This window comes from Saimiri boliviensis, chromosome X, assembly GCF_048565385.1.
Source record: "Saimiri boliviensis isolate mSaiBol1 chromosome X, mSaiBol1.pri, whole genome shotgun sequence".
NCBI lineage: Eukaryota > Metazoa > Chordata > Mammalia > Primates > Cebidae > Saimiri > Saimiri boliviensis.
In genome coordinates this window covers 97,279,045-97,295,183 of record NC_133470.1, presented here as the reverse complement: position 1 = coordinate 97,295,183, position 16,139 = coordinate 97,279,045, and the positions used below count along the sequence as shown (strand labels likewise).

Sequence of the window (16,139 nt, the reverse complement as noted above, 5' to 3'; positions counted from 1 at the left end):
TTTTTTTTTTTTTTTGAAAAATGGTAGAGAGGGTCCATTTATAACAGAAACAGTCAACATTTTCCTGACTAAATTTTTCAGCCATGTATTACCATAGATCCTTATTTCTTCTTTTCAGTAACCTGCTTTTTGGTCATTTCAATGCAATGTTCAAAAATGGCCCATTTTTCTAGGAAAAGGTTTGACTTAAGGAAGAGGTCAATGATAGAGGCTATAGTTGATTTTTTATTATCAGCAAATTTCTACTGGTCAGTGAAAAATGGCTATATTATACCTAGATTATTGCTATGTTTTATTTTTTACATATATATATATATATATATATATATATATATATTCATGGACATTTATTTCCTTATCTGTTTCAGCAATCTTTCCAATGTGTCATTTTGATACAGGCATATAACAGAATAATTCTAAACAAGTAAAACTCTCTGAAAGTTCATAGATGTAAGTTATAGTTAGTCCTTGTTTATGATCTTTCTATGCATTATATAAATAACTGCAAAACTAATTAATTGTGCTTAACCCTTGTTTTCTTTTCTTTCTTTCTTTTTTTGAGATGGAGTCTTGCTTTGTCAACCAGGCTGGAGTGCAGTGGTATGATCTCAACTCACTGCAACTTCTGCCTCCTAGGTTCAAGAGATTCTCCTGCTTCAGCCTCCCAAGTAGCTGAGACTACAGGCATGCACCACCATGCCCAGCTAATTTTTGTATTAGTAGAGGCGGGGTTTTGCCATGTTGGCTAGGCTGGTCTTGAACTCCTGACCTCAGGTGATCCACCCACCCCAGCCTCTCAAAGTGCTGGGATTACAGGTGTGAGCCACCACACCTGGCCTTAACCCTTGTTTTCTAAGGTCCCAGTGGCACAGGAATTATTGTAAGTCTTACATGGATTACAATAGAGCTGCTCGGCTGAATGTTGTTGTTTTTTTTTTTTTTTTTTTTTTTTTTGAGGCAGAGTCTCACTCTTGTAGCCCAGGCTGGAGTGCAATGGCACAATCTCGGCTCACTGCAACTTCTGTCTCCCAGGTTCAAGAGATTCTCTTGCCTCAGCCTCCCAAGTAGCTGGGATTACAGGTGCCCACCACCTTGCCTGGCTAATTTTTGTATTTTTAGTAGAGACAAGTTTTTGCCATGTTGGCCAGGCTGGTCTTGAACTCCTGACCTCCGGTGATCCACCTGCCTTGGCCTCCCAAAGTGCTGGGATCACAGGTATGACCTGCTGCGCCCAGTCCTTTTTTTCTACTTCTATTTCCCTTCTTTGGCTGCTTCTAATTCTTAGAGATTGAACACAGCATGACAGGGACTGTAGAACTGTGGGAACTGACAAAGCTGAAAACTTTTAGTAAGTCCCTGCTTGACACCACTATAACCATCTCACATGTGGCATATCACTTCATTGTGGCTGCCTAAAGATCTGTGATTCCTATTCCTAGCAGTATCCCACGGCTAGCTCACCCCCAGCCCTGGTAGAAAGTAGTCTTCTTGCTGAATGAACATTCTTTTGCCTCTTTAGAAAACACCTCTCCCCACAGGAGGGTGGAATTGAGGATCTCTAAGCATCCTTTTAACTCTGTGCTTATATAATTTCATGTAGATAATATACAAGAGAAATGTTTAAAATTTGACCTTTCAATGCTCTTTTAAAAAGTAATGGATTTTTAGAAAGGGTTGTACTGAACAAAAGGAGCATAATATAATGTAATCCATTTCGGGCCCATAGCCAGGAGCAGGTTATAAGCTTAGTAAATGAGTATAATAAAGGTAATTCAACAGAAAGGAGGCGGGACTGGTCTAAGAGGGAAAAGCTACACTTGAAATTGGCTTTACAGTGTCCTTTAGAGAAGGGAAAAGTAAGGAAGCAATGAATGGACTGAACATGTGACCCTGACTCTTACTGAATAGGAGAGACAAAATGGAGAGTGGGGGAGAAGGAAGTAAGGTACCATAAGAGATAAGATGATGCTGCAGAAAGGCCAAGAGGGAGAAATTTGTGACTCTTGTACTTAAATCAGGACATTTCTAAGAATAACTAAAGACTATTTATAGAAGGAGTAGGGCTTAATTATTTAAATTATTAGCTTGGCCAAATTTTCACTGGTAAATCAATCATTCTTCCTTCCCTCCCTCCCTCCCTCCTTTTTTCCCTCCCTCCTTTTTCCCTCCCTTCCTCCCTCCTTCCTTCCTTCTCTCCCTCCCTTCCTCCTTCTTTTCTTTTTTGCTAAAATTCTTCTCTGACTTATGGTACATATATTTCTGTTACATATGCTATACTGGTCATATGTGTGAAGCCTGCATTAATGCATTTAGAATTTTTCATATTGAGACTGGGTGCAGTGGCTCATGCCTCTAATCCTAACACTTTGGGAGGCCAAGATGGGCAGATCACTTGAGGTCAGGAGTTGAAAACCAGCCTGGCCAACATGGTGAAACCCTGTCTCTACTAAAAGTATAAAAATTAGCTGGGTGTGGTGGTGGATGCCTGTAACCCCAGCTACTTGAGAAGCTGAGGTAGGAGAATCTTTTGAACCTAGGAGGCAGAGGTTGCAGTGAGCTGAGATCATGCCACTGTGCTCCAGCCTGGGCGACAGAGCGAAACTCTGTCTCAAAAAAAAAAAAGAAGTGAAGTAGAGATTTTGCTCACATAGATGGATTGGGTGATCTGTGAGTAATCAGCATCCTAGCAGCTGGTAGTGAGAAGGCAGTACAACATAATGCATGACTGAGCATAAGCCAGTCATAGATCCGAATCTCAGTTCGGCCAATTGCTAGATGTAATCTTACTATATGTTTCAGAGCCTCAGGAGTTTACTTGTATAATCCTTCATATAATGGGGAACTGTTGAAGTTTAAATAAAAGATATGTAGTATTAATACAACAGACGTGTATGTCTTCAAGGGAACCTGGAACCATTACTGACCTTTGGTCAACCCCTGGGAATGTAGCCCTCAGAATGCTCTCATGTGAATGGTTGATAATTATGTTTTGTACACCTGGAGCAATGGACCTGGCCTCATCAGCTTGTCAGGATTTTGCTTTGCATAAACATCAACCTATATGAAGTGCATTTGTTTCATTTGTGATCCTGTGTTTCGGTTGCTTTGGCTGGTAATGTAGCATGATGTCGCTATGAGACTGACTTTCAATAAAAACCTCAGACCAAGAGACTTTTAACAGTTTTCCCTGGGCAGAGACATTCTGCACATTGTCAATGCAGTTTGCTGCCAGAGAGAAGGCATATCCTATGTGGCCCCAGATGGGAAAAAAGCCTGTCCCTGACCTCTCTGGATTTCTCCTGATATATTTTTCCTGTTGCTCTTGGTCTGTGTAACCTTGCTCTAATAAACCTTAGCCATGAGTATTGAGTTTTGTGAGTACTTGTGGTGAATCAGCAAACTTGAGAGTGAACTTAGGACCTGTGAAATATAAAAGGACTAGTACAGTACCTGAAGAATAATGCACATCCAATATATGCTTGCTACTAACATTTAAATTCTGCCTGCTATATGTTATATGAGACAGACTATACTCTACTAGAATATAGGCTGGGAATACAGGACTTTGCCTGATTTTCTCAATGATGCCCTTGGAAGAAGGCAAGGATAACATTTAATCAATGGGGAACTTAAAGGATGTAACTCCAAGATTCTCCTCTGGCTTCCTATCACTTCCGATTCAGAGTTGGGAGGTGCCATGTAGGACAAATATGTACGAATATGTAGACCACAAACTGAGACCTTTGAAGACTGCATGCCAGGGCAAACTCTTTTACCATTTTGATGAGTAATGAAACAATGAAAAGCCTTGTTGAGATTTAGAAGTTTAGAACACTTAGACTAATGTCATGGTGCTCCAAGTGTGGGTGCCACAGGCTGGATCTTCACTTTAGGTAACAGCCACCAGAGGCCACGGTGTTAAAAGTGGTCATCAGGAAGGCCAGATGTGATGGTTCACGCTTGTAATCCCAGCACTTTGGGAGGCTGAGGTGGGCGGATCACTTGAGGTCAGGAGTTCGAGGCCAGCCTGGGCAACATGGTGAAACCTGGTCTCTACTAAAAATACAAAAATTAGCCGGGGGTGGTGGCGCATGCCTGTAGTCCCAGCTACTCAGGAGGCTGAGGCAGGAGAATCACTTGAACCTGGGAGGCAGAGGTTGCAGTGAGCCGAGATCGCACTACTGCATTCCAACCTGGGGGACAGAGCGAGAAAAAAAACCCAAAATACAGAAGTGGTTATCAGGAATTTTCCCAACTCAGCCAGAATCAAGTGCACTGAATTTTCTAGTCTGTCCAGGCTGCTATAGTAAAATATCATCAACTGGGTGGCTTATAAACAACCAAAATTTATTGCTTGCAATTCTGGAGGCTAGGAAGTCTAGATCAAGACACCAGAATATTCAGTGAAGATTGGCTCTATGATGTGTAGATGGAGTCTTTTCACTGTGTCTTCACATGGTGGAAGGGGTGAACTCTTTAGCCCCTTATAAAGGATTAGTACCCATATATGGGGCTGAAAGGTACTCCGGTCACATGACCTTATTACCTCCCCAAGCCTCCACCTCCTGATGCCATCACATAGGGGATTAGGTATCAACACATCAATTTGGGGGAACACGAACATTTAGTCCACAGCACAGAGCTATTTCCAACAGGCACTGGACACTACAAAAAAAGAGACAGTCTTCAACTGTGAGGACTGCACTTAAACATTAAAAAATAATTGGACTGGGGCTTCAGTTGAGAGCTAATCCAAGGTAAGGAAGAGTCTAGGGTACCCATCTTGCAATTTCTTTTTCTTTTTCTTTTCTTTTCTTTTTTTTTTTTTTTTTTTTTTTGAGATGGAGCTTTGCTCTGTCACCTAGGCTGGAGGGCAGTGGCTCAATTTTAGCTCACTGCAACCTCCGCCTCCTGGGTTCAAGCGATTCTTTTGCAACAGCCTCCCTAGTAGCTGGGATTACAGACGCCCACCACCATGCCTGGCTAATTTTTGTATTTTTAGTAGAGACAAGGTTTCACCATGTTGGCAAGGCTTGTCTCGAACACCTGACCTCAGATTATCTGCCTGCCTCTGCCTTCCAAAGTGCTGGGATTACAGGCATGAGCCACCATACCCAGCCCCATCTTGCAATTTCTTTCTAAGTTTGTGTGAGTGTATGTTTAGATTCGTATCCAAGTGACCAGGTCTAAGTAAGATACATCAAAAGATCCTTGTCCCCCTTAAAATGAAATAATAATTACAATAGTAATTTATGTCGTGCATTTTATTGATATTTTTAAAATAAGTCGCCTCCAAGATGGATAGGGCTGATTTTGATAGTGATTTTTCCCTCTATTGGTGTCTTAAGCAATGATGAGCGTAAAATAATTGGTATAAGTTTCCTCTTTCACACTTGGATTTTATTTTTGTTGCGCTCCTAATCGTTGAGGATCACTTGAAGATGGCTTCATTGCTATGTTGCACATAAGGGTTACCTCCCTATCACTGTCATTCTTAGTGTAACATTTCATCTTATTCCCATCATTCACGTGATCACAGTGTGCATTATTCCTGGAATCTAACTTACTAGAGGACCTGGAAAAGGACTTGACTTTTCTTGAAACACATAGGTTTTGAGTATTTTTCTTCTTTGCCACAGAAATGCCATTGACCAAAGGCTTATAGGTTTTAGAAATAAGATGTCTTTCCTTGTGGAATTGACAAGTTTTGGCTAATTGAGGGTTGGATGATAAGACTGCCCCGCCTGGACTCACCGACCTTTTTGGATTAAAATGTTTGGGAGGCTTAGCCAATGGATGCTTAGCCAATTTCTGTAGACCAAATGGCTCGGGTGATGAGATTTCATCTTCTGGATGGGATGAGCAAAGTGGCTTGGATAGCAAAGGTTGCCTGACTGACTTATCTGAACTGGCTAGCTTACCCGCATAGGCTAGTTTACATAATTTTTCTAGACTGCGTGACCTATGTGACTTTTCCAGGTGAGATGACTTGCATAATTTTTTGGGGCATGATGACTTGGATGACTTTTTTGGATATGATGGCCTAGTTAACTTTTGTGCGTGGTTTTGTATGGATGGCTTTTGTAGACTCAAGGGCCTGATTAATTTTTCTGCACTGGATGATGAATTTTCTGAACTTGAGTGCTCAGATATCTTGTCTATAGTGGATAGTAGAGATTGTTTTTCGGGATTGAATTGACTGGCTGTCTTGTCCTCACTGAATGACATTTTGCACAAGTTGGATGCCATACCTTTTTCCTTGCCCCTGAAAGCATAGAAAATTTGGAATATAATGATTTAAAACAAAAGAGACTTATTACTATTATCAGAGAACATACAGTACTGTCAGCTTAGACATGTGATCTTTTTGAGGCTTTAGGATGAAGACTGAACACGGTAAGAATTGGAGTGTGGTGGCTGGGCGTGGTGTCTCACGCCTGTAATCCCAGCACTTTGGGAGGCCACAGAGGGCAGATCACTTGAGGACAGCAGTTCGAGACCAACTTGGCCAACATGGTGAAACACCGTCTCTACTAAAAATACAAAAGTTAGCCTGTCGTGGTCGCACACTCCTGTAATCCCCAGCTACTTGGGAGGCTGAGGCATAAGAATCACTTGAACCTGGGAGGCAGAGGTTGCAGTGAGCCGAGATCATGCCATTGCACTCCAGCCTAGGTGACAGAATGAGACTCTGTCTCAAAAACCAACAAAAAAACACATGCAAAAAAATAGAATTGGAGTGTAGTGAAAGCCACAACTAAGGTTATAAATATGAACTCTTGTTTAATGCTTTTTCTTAGGAGTATTTTACTATTTAACCACATTAGATAACTGTATAGTCCACATATAGAATGACACAAAGTTGTTTCAAATCTACTACAATAAGAGAGAAAGAAACACACAAACACACAGAGAGAGAAAGAGAGAGAATGAATCTCACTTATTTCAGAATTTAACTATTTATAAAAAAAGTCACAAATTGATAATGTATCACAAGATAAAGCATCTGTAGAAAAAGTCATTGTTTTTATATCATATTTGCAGTATCAAGTTATCTGTGCATATTTAAATTCATAACATTCCTCTGAAACTAAAGGAGTACAGAACTAGTACCACATTATAGTCACCAGTCTTTGGAATGTGATATTTTTAGGGAACTAGTATATAAAAGGCAGGCACTAAGATCATGAGAGTAACAACAATGAATAATTTTTGATGCATTAAATCTTAAAATGGTAGATTATCCAAAATGTTTTATTGTCTTTCAAAAACAGAGACCCAATTCCCTCTTTCTCTCTCTTCATTCTCCCACTCTTATTCAGCTATTCATGCCCTCTTTTCCTACACTGCATTTATAATGCAATTAATATCCTGGAGTTCAGCTGAACCCTGAACAAGAGACACTTTGGCTAAAGTTAATAATGTACTAGAGAATATTAAAAGCTGATATGATTTAAGTGAAAATATTCACCTACAACATGTTGGTAGCTCTTCACCAGTCTAAAATTAAGTAACCTGAGCAATAATGAAACCTCCACTATGTGTATACACACACACATGCACACACACACACACACAAACACACAGCTTGCACTCTTAATTTAAAGGAGTAAAACTTACATTTCTGCTTTGGCGGCATCATTGCTTATACAATTATAATGGAGATAACAAAAACAGGTAAAGACGAAGAAGATGATGATAAAACCAACTAAAATAAGTAGATTTCGTCTAAGGTAGCCCAGTTTTGTCTGCATTGATTCAACGGGTTTAGCTTCTGCAAAGAGATTGTATAATCAGAGGTGTTAGGTAACCAAGTTTTTTTCCACGTTGATAGTAGTTTGATAGTGTAGATCAAAATAACATTTCTTCATCAATTATTTTTTAAACCTGATTAATTGTACCACTGTTGTTTTTTCCTCATGGATCCAGCCAGTCCAGAAGCTAAATCTGGGAGGTATCACTGGCTAATCCATACCATTTCCTGGGTTATCCCTGAATCATGGCTTTGTTACCACATTACCCGGGTTTTTGAATCTGTGTGTTTATGTCTTGCATGTATAAGTGTACTTGAGTGTTAATATGTGTGTGAATGTGTGTGATTGAAAAGGGATGTGACAAAAACAAACCCTTGTTAAAAACCTACAATATGCTGGAGATCTGGCAAGATGGTCAAATAGGAACAGCTCTGGTCCACAGCTCCCAGTGAGGCCAATGCAGAAGGCGGGTAATTTCTGCATTTCCAATTGAGGTACCCAGTTCATCTCATAGGGACTGGTTAGGCAGTGGATGCAGCCCACAGAGGGCCAGCAGAAGCAGGGTGGGGCATCACCTCACCCAGGAAGTGCAAGGAGCTGGGGGCTTCCCTTCCCCAACCGAGGGAAGCCATGAAGGACTGTGCTATCTAGCCCAGATACTATGCTTTTCCCATGATTTTTGCAATCCACAGACCAGGAGATTCCCTTGTGTGCCTACACTACCAGGGCCCTGGGTTTCAAGCACAAAACTGGGCAGCTGTTTGGGCAGACACAGAACTAGCTGCAGGTTGGTCCCCCCCACCCCCCCAGTGACACCTGGAAGCCCAGTGAGACAGAACCGTTCACTCCCCTAGAAAGGGGGCTGAAGCCAGGGAGCCAAGTGGTCTCACTCAGTGGGTCCCACTCTCATGGAGCCCAGCAAGCTTAGATCCACTGGCTTGAAATTCTTGCTGCCAGCACAGCAGTCTGAAGTTGACCTGGGACAATCGAGCTTGGTGCAGGGAGGGATGTCTGCCACTACTGAGACTTGAGTAGGCAGTTTTTCCCTGACAGTGCTAAGGAGGCCAGGAAGTTCAGACTGGGCAGAACTCACCACAGTGCTTAAAAGTGTCTGTGGCCAGACTGCCTCTCTAGATCCCTCCTCCCTGGGCAGGGCATCTCTGAAAGAAAGGCATCAGCCCCAGTCATGGGCTTACAGATAAAACTCCCACCTCCCTGGGACAGAGCACTTGGGGGGAGTAGTGGCTTTGGGGGCAGCTTCAGCAGACTTAAACATCCTGCCTGCCAGCTCTGAAGAGAGCAGTGGATCCTGACAAGGAGGATTCTCCCAGCACAGCACTGGAGCTCTGCTAAGAGAGAGACTGACTGCCTCCTCAAGTGGGTCCCTTACCCCTGTGCTTCCTCACTGGGAGAAGCCTCCCAGCAGGGGTCAACAGACACTTCATATAGGAGAGCTCTAGCTAGCATCAAACCAGCGCCCCTCTGGGACAAAGCTTCCAGAAGAAGGAGCAGGCAGCATTCTTTGCTGTTCTGCAGCCTCTGCTGGTGATACCTAGGCAAATAGGGTCTGGAGTGGACCTCTAGCAAGCTGCAGCAGACCTGCAGAACAGGGGCCTGACTGTTAGAAGAAAAACTAACAAACAGAAAGCAATAACATCAACATCAACAAAAGTACCCCCAGACAAAAACCCTATTCAAAGACCATAAGCCTCACAGATCAAAGGTAGATACATCCACAAAGATGAGGAAAACCTAGCACAAAAATGCTGAAAATTCCAAAACCAGAATGTCTCTTCTCCTCCAAATGATCTCCACTCTTCTCCAGCAAGGGCACAAAACTGGATGAGAATGAGCAATTGACAGTAGTCTTCAGAAGGTGGGTAATAACAAACTCCTCTGAGCTAAAGGAACATGTTCTAACCCAATGCAAGGAAGATAAGAACCTTGATAAAAGATTACAGAAACTGCTAGCTAGAATAATCCATTTAGAGAAGAACACAAATTACCTGATGGAGCTGAAAAACACAGCATGAGAACTTTGTGACACACATACAAATATCAATAGCCAAATCAATCAAGCAGAAGAAAGGATATCAGAGATTGAAGATCAACTTACTGAAATAAGGTATGAAGACAGGATTAGAGAAAAAAGAATAAGAAAAAATAAAACGAACAAAGCCTCCAGGAAATATGGGTCTATGTGAAAAAGACCAAACCTACAATTGATTGGTGTACCTGAAAGTCACGGGGAGAATGGAACCAAGTTGGAAAACACACCTCAGAATATTATCCAGAATTTCCCCAATCTAGCAAGACAGGCCAACTTTCAAATTCAGAAAATACTAAGTACACCACTAAGAGACTCCTGGAGAAGACCAACTCCAAGACACATAATCGTCAGATTCTCCAAGGTTGAAACAAAAGAAAAAATGTTAAGTGCAGCTAGAGAGAAAGGTCAGGTTACCTACAAAGGGAAGCCCATCACACTAACAGTGGATCTCTCTGAAGACACCCTACAAGCCAGAAGAGAGTGGGGGCCGATATTCAAACATTCTTACACAAAAGAGTTTTAAACCCAGATTTTTATATCCAGCCAAACTAAGCTTCATAAATGAAGGAGAAATAAAATTCTTTCGAGATAAGCAAATGCTGAGGGATTTTGTCACCACCAGGCCTCCTTACAAGAGCTCCTGAAGGAAGCGCTAAATATAGAAAGGAAAAACTGGTATCAGCCACTGAAAAAACACACCAAAATATAAAGACCAATGACACTATAAAGAAACTACATCAGCCAGCTGCAGTGTCTCACACCTGTAATCTCAGCACTTTGGGAGGCTGAGGTGGGCAGATCACCTGAGATCAGGAGCTCTAGACCAACCTGACCAACATGGAGAAACCCCATTTCTACTAAAAATACAAAATTAGCTGGGTGTGGTGGTGCATGTCTGTAATCCCAGCTACTTGGGTGGCTGAGGCAGGAGAATCACTTGAACCCAGGAGGTGGATGGTGCAGTGAGCTGAGATTGTGCCATTGCACTCCAGCCTGGGCAACATGAACAAAACTCCATCTCAAAACAAAACAAAACAAAACAAACAAAAAGAAACTACATCAACCAATGTGCAAAATAACCAGCTAGCATCGTGACAACAGGATCAAATTCCCATATAACAATATTAACCATAAATGTAAATGGGCTAAATGCCCCAATTAAAAGACACAGACTGGGAAATTGGATAAAGAGTCAAGACCCATCAGTGTGCTATATTCAGGAGACCCATCTCACATGCAAAGACACACATAGGCTCAAAATAAAGGGATAGAAGAATATTTACCAAGTGAATGGAAAGCAAAAAAAAAGCAGAGATTGCAATCCTAGTGTCTGATAAAATGAACTTTAAACTAACAAAGATTAAAAAAAAAAAAAAAGAAGGGGATTACGTAATGGGAAAGGGATCAATGCATCAAGAAGAGCTAACTATCCTAAATAGATATGCACCCAATACAGGAGCACCCAGATTCATAAAACAAGTTCTTAGAACTATGAAGAGACTTAGACTCCCATACAATAATAGTGGGAGACTTTAACACCCCACTGTCAATATTAGACAGCTCAACGCGACAGAAAATTAACAAGGATATTCAGGACTTGAACTCAACTCTGGACCAAGCGGATCTAATAGACATCTACAGAACTCTCCACCCCAAATCAACAGAATATACATTCTTCTCAGCACCACAAAGCACTTATTCTAAAATCGACCACATAATTGGAAGTGCAACACTCCTCAGAGAATGCAAAAGAACGGAAATCATAGCAAATAGTCTCTCAGACCACAGTGCAATCAAATTACAACTCCGGACTAAGAAACTCACTCAAAACAGCACAATTACATGGAAACTGAATGACCTGCTCCTGAACGACTACTGGGTAAATAATAAAATTAAGGGAGAAGAAAAAAAGTTATTTGAAACCAATGAGATCAAAGAGACAATGTACCAGAATCTCTGGGACACAGCTAATGCAGTGTTAAGAGGGAAATTTATAGCACTAAAGTGCCCATATCAGAAAGCAGGAAAGATCTGAAGTTGACACCCTAAAAACACAATTAAAAGAACTAGAGAAGCAAGAACAAATGGATTCAAAAACTAGAAGAAGACAAGAAATAACTAAGATCAGAGCGAAACTGAAGGAGCCAGAGACATGAAAAACCTTCCAAAAAATCAATGAATCTAGGAGCTGGTTTTTTGAAAAGATTAACAAAATAGACAGACCACTAGCCAGACTAATAAAGAAGAAAAGAGAGAAGAATCAAATAGACACAATAAAAAATGATAAAGGGGATATCACCACCAATCCCACAGAAATACAAACTACCATCAGAGAATACTATACACACCTTTATGCAATTAAACTAGAAAGTCTAGAAGAAATCTATAAATTCCTGGACACTTACACCCTCCCAAGACTAAACCAGGAAAAATTCAAGTCCCTGAATAGACCAATAAAAAGTTCTGAAATTGAGGCAGTCATTAATAGCCTACCAACCAAAGAAAGCCCAGGACCAGACGGATTCACTGTTGAATTCTATCAGAGGTACAAAGAGGAGCTGGAACCATTCCTTCTGAAACTATTCCAAACAACAGAAAAAGAGGGACTCCTCCCTAACTCATTTTATGAGGCCAGCATCATCCTGATACCAAAACCTGGCAGACACAACAAAAAAAGAAAATTTCAGGCCAGTATCCCTGATGAACATTGATGTGAAAATCCTCAATGAAATACTGGCAAACTCAATACAGCAGCACATAAAAAGCTTATCCACCATGATCAGTCTGGCTTCATCCCTGGGATGGAAGGCTGGTTCAACATATGCAAATCAAGAAATGTAATCCATCACATAAACAGAACCAATGACAAAAATCACATGATTATCTCAATAGATGCAGAAAAGGTCATTGATAAAATTCAACATCTGTTCATTCTAAAAATTCTCAATAAACTAGGTATTGATGGAACATATCTCAAAATAGCAAGAGGTATTTATGACAAACCCATAGCCAATATTGTGCTGAATGGGCAAATGCTGGAAGCATTCCCTTTGAAAACTGACACAAGACAAGGACACCCTCTCACCACTCCTATTCAACATAGAATTGGAAGTTCTGGCCAGGGCAATCAGGCAAGAGAAAGAAATAAAGGGTATTCAAATAGGAAGAGAGGAAGTCAAATTGTCTCTGTTTGCAGATGATATGATTGCGTATTTGAAAATTCTGTCGTCTCAGCCCAAAAACTGTTGAAGCTGATAAGAAACTTCAGCAAAGTCTCAAAATGCAACATCATGATGCAAAAATCACAAGTATTCCTAAACACCAATAGTAGATAAGCAGAGAGCCAAATCATGAGTGAACACCCATTCACAATTGCTACAAAAAGAATAAAATACCCAGGAATACAACTTACAAGGGACGTGAAGGAACTCTTCAAGGAGAACTACAAACCACTGCTCAAGGAAATAAGACAGGACAAAAACAAATGGAAAAACATTCCATGCTCATGGATAGAAAGAATCGATACTGTGAAAGTGGCCATACTTCCCAAAGTAATTAATAGATTCAATGTTATTCCCATCAAACTACCATTGACGTTTTCACAGAATTAGAAAAAAACACTTTAACTTTTCTTATGGAACCAAAAAAGAGCCTGTATAGCAAAGACAATCCTAAGCAAAAAGAACAAAGCTGCAGGCATCATGCTATCTTATGTACTTCATGCTATACTACAAGGCTACAGTAACCAAAACGGCATGATACTGGTACCAAAACAGATGTATATAGACCAATTGAACAGAACAGAGGCCTCAGAAGTGATACTACACATGTACAACCATCTGATCTTCAACAAGTCTGACAAACATAAGCAATGGGGAAAGGATTCCCCATTTAATAAGTGGTGCTGGGAAAACTGGCTAGCCATCTACAGAAAACAGAAACTGGACTGCTTCCTTACATCTTACCCCCAAATTAACTCAAGATGGATTAAAGACTTAAATGTAAAATTCAAAACTATAAAAACCCTAGAAGAAAACTGAGGTAATACCATTCAGGACATAGGCAAAGACTTCATGATTAAAACAACAAAAGCAATTGGAACAAAAGCAAAAATTGACAAATGGGATCTAATTAAGCTAAAGAGCTTCTGCACGGCAAAAGAAACTATCATCAGAATGAACAGGCAATCTAAAGAATGGGAGAATTTTTTTGCAATCTATCCATCTCACAAAGGTCTAATATCCAGAATCTACAAGGAACTTAAACAAATTTACAAGAAAAAAAAACAACCCCATCAAAAAATGGGTGAAGGATATGAACAGACAATTCTCAAAAGAAGACATTTATGCGACCAACAAACATGGGAAAAAACTCATCATCGCTGATCATTAAAGAAACGCAAATCAAAACCACAGTGAGGTATCATCTCACACCAATTAGAATAGCGATCATTAAATAGTCTGGAAATAGCAGATGTTGGCAAGAATGCAGAGAAATAGGAATGCTTTTACACTATTGGTGGGAGTGTAAATTAGTTCAACCATTGTGGAAGACAGTGTGGTGATTCCTCAAGGATCTAGAATCAGAAATATCATTTGACCCAGCAATCCCATTACTGGATATATACCCAAAGGATTATATATCATTCTACTATAAAGACACATGCGAACGTATGTTTATTGCAGCACTATTTACAATAACAAAGACCTGGAACCAACCCAAATGCCCATCAATGATAGACTGAATAAAGAAAATGTTGCACATATACACCATGGAATACTGTGCAGCCATAAAAAGGAATGAATTCCTGTCCTTTACAGGGACATGGATGAAGCTGGAAGGCACCATTCTCAGCAAACTAACAGAGGAACAGAAAACCAAACACTTCATGTTCTCACTGATAAATGGGAATTGAACAACGAGAACACATGGACACAGAGAGGGGAATATCACAAACTGGCACCTCTAGGGGGATGGGGACCAAAGGGAGGGAGAGCATTAAGACAAATACCTAATGCATGTGAGGCTTAAAACCTAGATGATGGGTTGATGGGTACAGCAAACCACCATGACACATGTATAACTATGTAGCAAACCTGTACGTTCTGCACATGTATCCCAGAACTTAAAGTAAACAATAACAACAACAACAACAAACTTACTATATGTTAAGTCCCTTGCTAGATTCCTTTATATAGTATTAACTAGTTTGGTGGAGATGGAGAAGGGTGGTAAGGGTGGTAAAGGGGGACCATAAGTCTGTCATCTTGGTGCTTATATTTTGTTTAAGTTTTTTACAGAGAACTAAAAATATTAGCTGTTGTATTAGAGATTCTTAAAGACCTGCTAATGGCAACACTGCTAAAAGTAACAGCAGATTTCTTAAATACAGCTAGCTTTTCAATTAAATGCTTGAATGTATACTTTTATAGATGATAATTTATAAGTTTTAATGTTAGACACATACCTGTAGTAGAAGATCCATTTGTTTGGTTTGTATTTATACAATTATATGTATAAAAGGACAAAAGTAGGACACAAATAAGAAGATTCATGTCCAGGACTTGGTTCAAATGAGTCTTGTACTAAGGTGACTACTGATTCTATGTGGTTCAGAGTGTTCTAGGCATTTATGACATCATGACCATTATGTGTCATACTCTGACAACATAATCTCACCATGGTGAAGCATAAGCTTCTGCATACAAATTTTATCAAATGAATTTTTTTTTTTTTTTTTGAGATGGAGTTTGGCTCAAGTTGCAGTGCAGTGGGATCATCTTGGTTCACTGCAACTTCCACCTTCTGGATTCAAGGCGTGGTGGCTCACAGGCGTAATCCCAGCACTTTGGGAGGCTGAGGCAGGCAGATCACTTGAGGTCAGGGGTTCTAGATTAGCCTGGCCAATGTGGTAAAACCCTGTTTCTATTTAAACGCAAAAATTAGCTGGGCATGGTGGTGGGCACCTGTAATCCCAACTACTTGGGAGGCTGAGGCAGGAGAATTGCTTGAACCTGGGGGGCGGGGGTTGCAGTGAGAAAAGATTCTGCTCCTGCACTCCAGCCTGGGTAACAGAGTGAGACTCCATCTCACAAAAAGAAAAAAAAATCAAAACAAGAAAATTGAGGCATTATTAATTAGAGAAGGAAGTATTTGGAGAGGTAAGGGAAAATGGGATAGATTTCCTGGGGAAGCAATACTGGGGCTGAGTTCTGAAAGATAAGTAGGAGTGAATTAAGAGAAAAGGAAAGAAGAATTTTCCAAGTGGAGGAGGCATGTGTGCAAAGGCACTGTGATGGAAGGAAGGCTGGCAAGTTGGAGAAACCAAAAGAAGA

General features: G+C 40.6%; 1 protein-coding gene across 1 annotated transcript; it reads right to left on the bottom strand.

The window, feature by feature from the left end:
• Positions 1–5,400: 5,400 nt before the first annotated feature.
• Positions 5,401–15,359, bottom strand: CXHXorf66 (chromosome X CXorf66 homolog). The gene is made up of 3 exons (XM_003940755.1): positions 15,272–15,359; positions 7,621–7,774; positions 5,401–6,265 (listed from the first exon to the last, which is right to left on the bottom strand). The coding sequence occupies exons 1-3, from the start codon at positions 15,357–15,359 to the stop codon at positions 5,401–5,403; spliced, it is 1,107 nt and encodes a 368-aa protein (XP_003940804.1).
• Between the last annotated feature and the right edge of the window lie 780 nt (positions 15,360–16,139).

Coding starts and splice junctions, on each gene's coding strand:
- CXHXorf66 (XM_003940755.1), bottom strand. CDS start 15,359: ATGAATCTTCTTATTTGTGTCCTACTTTTGTCCTTTTATACATATAAT. Junction 7,775..15,271: donor AAATGGATCTTCTACTACAG/GTATGTGTCTAA, acceptor ATCTCTTTGCAG/AAGCTAAACCCGTTGAATCA. Junction 6,266..7,620: donor GATGCCGCCAAAGCAGAAAT/GTAAGTTTTACT, acceptor CTATGCTTTCAG/GGGCAAGGAAAAAGGTATGG.